Here is a 3,786-nt window from a genome sequence, read left to right on the forward strand (position 1 = left end):
ATTTTTTTAACGATTGTATATAGTAGTTTCTAAAATTTATATTAAATAATTTTTTTTCTTTATTTTGGCAATTCTGATTTAGTGATACATTTATATACATATCAAAATTACTAACCTAAATAATGAATAAATTTGTTTATTTTTAAGTTTATTTCCACTTTCATTTGGATGAAAAATTAATATAAATTTGTACATTAAGTTGTTCACTTCATAGTTTTTACATAGTATTCATCGTGCCAATTTTCCATTGTCTAACAGCGCCCCCTTGGACATTCGTTTCCACGGGTCTATCTGATCTGTCTATAAGCTCGTCTGTTTCTTTTCCGGTGTATCAACATGGTAGGGTGGCGCAGTGGCGTTGTTATATTTATAAAATCAATAGAGTTTTGATTTATTTGTGTTAATCGATATAAATAAAATTCTTTGTTAAATTTGAAAAATATTAAAGTAAGTTAACAAAAATTATTTTCTTTACAGGGTATCGATATAAACCACAAACACGATAGGAAAGTTCGGCGCACAGAACCTAAATCGCAAGATGTCTACTTACGACTTCTCGTCAAAGTAAGTGTTTTACATGCATTTCTAAATATATATATTTTTTATTACCTCTTTAATTTTGTACCAGTTGTATTTTGTATTTTATTTACAAACTAACGCTACTCTTGTAACTTGTGTTGAAAATTAATTGCGTATTACAATTGATGTAATACTATATTGTTGTCATAAACACGTGAGTTTTGAAACAAATAAATTTCTTTTGCGAACCGCACTCTGTGTCAGTGGTTTGTATTATGGTCTGATCCAATTTGAACGTTCGCTAGAAAAATTTAGTCAACTTTCCTATTCCGTCTTTTTTCTTTATGTAAAAGACGATTATATTAGCTGACACAATGCTACTCAGAAAGTTTATAAAAGTTCATATTTCTTATTAGGAAATGATACATTATTGCGTTTTAATGCAAAATTTGTATTTTTTTTTTTTTTTTATAATTTCGCAATGAAACTGGTAAAACATTATTGTGATTTTTTATCAAAGTATTTTTTTATACAATAAAAATATAGAAGTATATGGTTTTATTTTTGTTATAGCTTTACCGTTTCCTAGCAAGACGTACAAATTCTAAGTTTAATAAGATTGTTCTTAAGAGACTTTTTATGAGTAAAATACACCGTCCTCCCATATCTCTTGCACGTATTGTCAGGTTTATGAAGAAACCTGAACGAAGATATGCAATTGCAGTAATTGTTGGTACAGTGACAGATGATGCTAGGATTTTTGAAATTCCTAGACTTATAGTAAGCAATAGAAATAATTATCAGAATTTAATTTTGAGTTTGTATAAATAAAATGTTATTTTGTATTTGGTTGGAAAAATTATTAATGTATAATTTCATAATTTTTTATAGGTATGTGCTCTACGTGTTACTGAAAGAGCTAGAGCACGTATATTACAAGCTGGAGGTGAAGTAATCACGTTCGATCAATTAGCATTACGTGCACCTACCGGAAAACAGACTGTTTTTATGCAAGGTCGTCGGAAAGCTCGTGAAGCAGCTAAACACTTCGGACCTGCACCTGGCGTACCACATTCCCATACAAAACCATTGGTACGCTCTAAGGGTCGAAAGTTTGAAAGAGCAAGGGGACGTAGGCGTAGCTGCGGTTATAAAAAATAAATTTTGTTTAACGGGCAGATTCGTTGAAAATACGAAAACAATAATCAGCTGATTCAGATAAGGAAATGGATGGAAATGATGGCAAATAATATTTATATATTATATTAATATTTATATTAATTTTTCGTGCCGATAAAGGCAACTCTGTATGAGATACGGGAGAATGAGATCTGGTGCCGTCGTCCATTAAACCTGCACTTCTATGAAATCTTGAAAGTCTATTTACAACATGAAGTGTGGAATGAGTTCGTATTCCTACTGGTCCACCATATGGTGCAACAGGAAACACATGAGTAGTGCCCCGCACAGTTGATATCGCAGCCCATCGAGTATCACTCGAGAAAGTCATATCCTATTATAATAAAACACGAATCTTTGAAACACATAAAGTCTTAAAAGCACAGACATTAAAATTTGATTTAAAGAGATATGTACCTGCACTTTCGCAGTAGTATCTCCACGATGTAGAATATACAAATGATGTACTGCTGCCAAAGTGGGACCACCTGGATGTGGCTGAATTCTAAATACATGAAAATCATGCCCCCTTTTGTCAGCGGTCATTAGCAATGCACCACTTAAATCAAAAGTCATAGCAACAATTGCATCACTATGGGCAGTAAAATGAGCAACGACAGTCTCTATATTCGCATCATCTAATTCTTTCTCCTCTTTTGCTGCTTGGAGATCTAATATCGTAATCACTCCTGGTTAGGTTACGTCACTGCTGGTATTATTAATGACTACTGGTGATACTGAATTGCCAGTTAAACTAGATGCAACTGTTTCCCCCAAACCACGCAATCCTTTCCCTAAAGATTTTGTTGCATATAGAATACTGCACAGCACTCTTTATGGATATCGAAAAAGCATTCGACAAAGTTAACCATGAAAAACTTCTTCAAACAATCAAAAAGCAATTTCCAGAACAAATCTACAAACTACTCAAATCTTACTTAAATAACAGAACCTTTGTAGTAAAAATAAATGATGCATACTCTGAAATTAAGGATATCAAGACACTCCTGCCTTGATACTCCTACTGCCGCAAGGAAGTGTCTTAGGACCAATATTATACACACTATACACGGCAGATATACCAACAACTGTCAACAGTATAACACTGACGTTTGCGGACGATACGGCCATACTAGTGAGGCATGCAAATCTAGAAACGGCACTACTACAAGAACACACTACAAAAATAGAAAAATGGCTGCAAAACAAACAAATAAAAGTGAACACCAGCAAGTGCAACCACATAACATTTACACTTAGAAAAGGAAAAACACCAGATATTCAACTGAATGGCGCCCACATAGCACAAACAAAGCAAGTCAAATATCTAGGAATAAATTTAGACACACGCCTTACATGGAAGCACCATATAAAATCAATAATAAACAGAATAAGTGCAAAAAGGAAGCAGATGTACTGGTTAATCAATAGAAAATCTAAATTAAGCACAATGAATAAACTAAATATATACAAAACAATAATCAAACCAATCTGGACATACGGAGTCCCATTATGGGGGACGGCAGCAATGAGTCACATAAGCAAAATAGAAATAGAGCAAGCAAAAATTTTAAGGACAATAGTTAACGCTCCATGGTACGTCAGAAATGAAAACCTACGAAAAGATCTAAAAATTCCAACAGAAAAGAGGAAATCGCTAGATACGCAAAAAAGTATAAAGAAAGACCTGCAGCACACCCAAACCAGCTGGTTGCTGAAACAAATAAAACCATAATAGAAAGAAGACTGAAGAAGAAGCATCCCGCAGACCTCGCAATAGAAATACAATAAACAACCTGGAAGATGGATCCCCGCTGGGGGTAACCATCTACATGCTATATTTTTATTCTTTAAGCTATAATATTTTACCAAATGACCTTCTGGACAAATTGTAAAAATTTAAACAAATAGTCAATAAAAAAAGAATTATGCGTATACGATGCTTGTATTTGAGTTAACGCCTTCTTTATTCTGAGTTGTATAGTCTGAATTTTACCTACATATGTCTGTTATCTCATTACTTAGTGTTAACGTCAAATAATATTAATTATTACCATATTAAATACGTATTATACTATATTTTAGTAC

The 3,786-nt window shown here is 33.1% G+C and overlaps 2 protein-coding genes across 2 annotated transcripts; one reads left to right on the plus strand and one right to left on the minus strand.

Moving 5' to 3' along the window:
* The first annotated feature begins 266 nt into the window (after nucleotides 1-266).
* LOC139990751 (large ribosomal subunit protein eL18-like) lies at nucleotides 267-1,691 on the plus strand. Its single transcript, XM_072010228.1, has 4 exons — nucleotides 267-339; nucleotides 478-564; nucleotides 1,093-1,299; nucleotides 1,411-1,691. The coding sequence occupies exons 1-4, from the start codon at nucleotides 337-339 to the stop codon at nucleotides 1,678-1,680; spliced, it is 567 nt and encodes a 188-aa protein (XP_071866329.1). The 5' UTR covers nucleotides 267-336; the 3' UTR covers nucleotides 1,681-1,691.
* A 33-nt stretch (nucleotides 1,692-1,724) lies between these two features.
* On the minus strand, nucleotides 1,725-2,498 carry LOC139991088 (breast carcinoma-amplified sequence 3 homolog). The gene is made up of 3 exons (XM_072010902.2): nucleotides 2,116-2,498; nucleotides 1,764-2,032; nucleotides 1,725-1,728 (listed from the first exon to the last, which is right to left on the minus strand). The coding sequence occupies exons 1-3, from the start codon at nucleotides 2,272-2,274 to the stop codon at nucleotides 1,725-1,727; spliced, it is 432 nt and encodes a 143-aa protein (XP_071867003.2). The 5' UTR covers nucleotides 2,275-2,498.
* Nucleotides 2,499-3,786: the final 1,288 nt, after the last annotated feature.

This window comes from Bombus fervidus, chromosome 9 (genome assembly GCF_041682495.2).
Source record: "Bombus fervidus isolate BK054 chromosome 9, iyBomFerv1, whole genome shotgun sequence".
NCBI classification, from domain to species: Eukaryota; Metazoa; Arthropoda; class Insecta; order Hymenoptera; family Apidae; genus Bombus; species Bombus fervidus.

Coding starts and splice junctions, on each gene's coding strand:
- LOC139990751 (XM_072010228.1), top strand. Junction 565..1,092: donor ACTTACGACTTCTCGTCAAA/GTAAGTGTTTTA, acceptor TTTTTGTTATAG/CTTTACCGTTTCCTAGCAAG. Junction 1,300..1,410: donor TTGAAATTCCTAGACTTATA/GTAAGCAATAGA, acceptor AATTTTTTATAG/GTATGTGCTCTACGTGTTAC.
- LOC139991088 (XM_072010902.2), bottom strand. CDS start 2,274: ATGACTTTTGATTTAAGTGGTGCATTGCTAATGACCGCTGACAAAAGG. Junction 2,033..2,115: donor ATACTACTGCGAAAGTGCAG/GTACATATCTCT, acceptor TTATTATAATAG/GATATGACTTTCTCGAGTGA.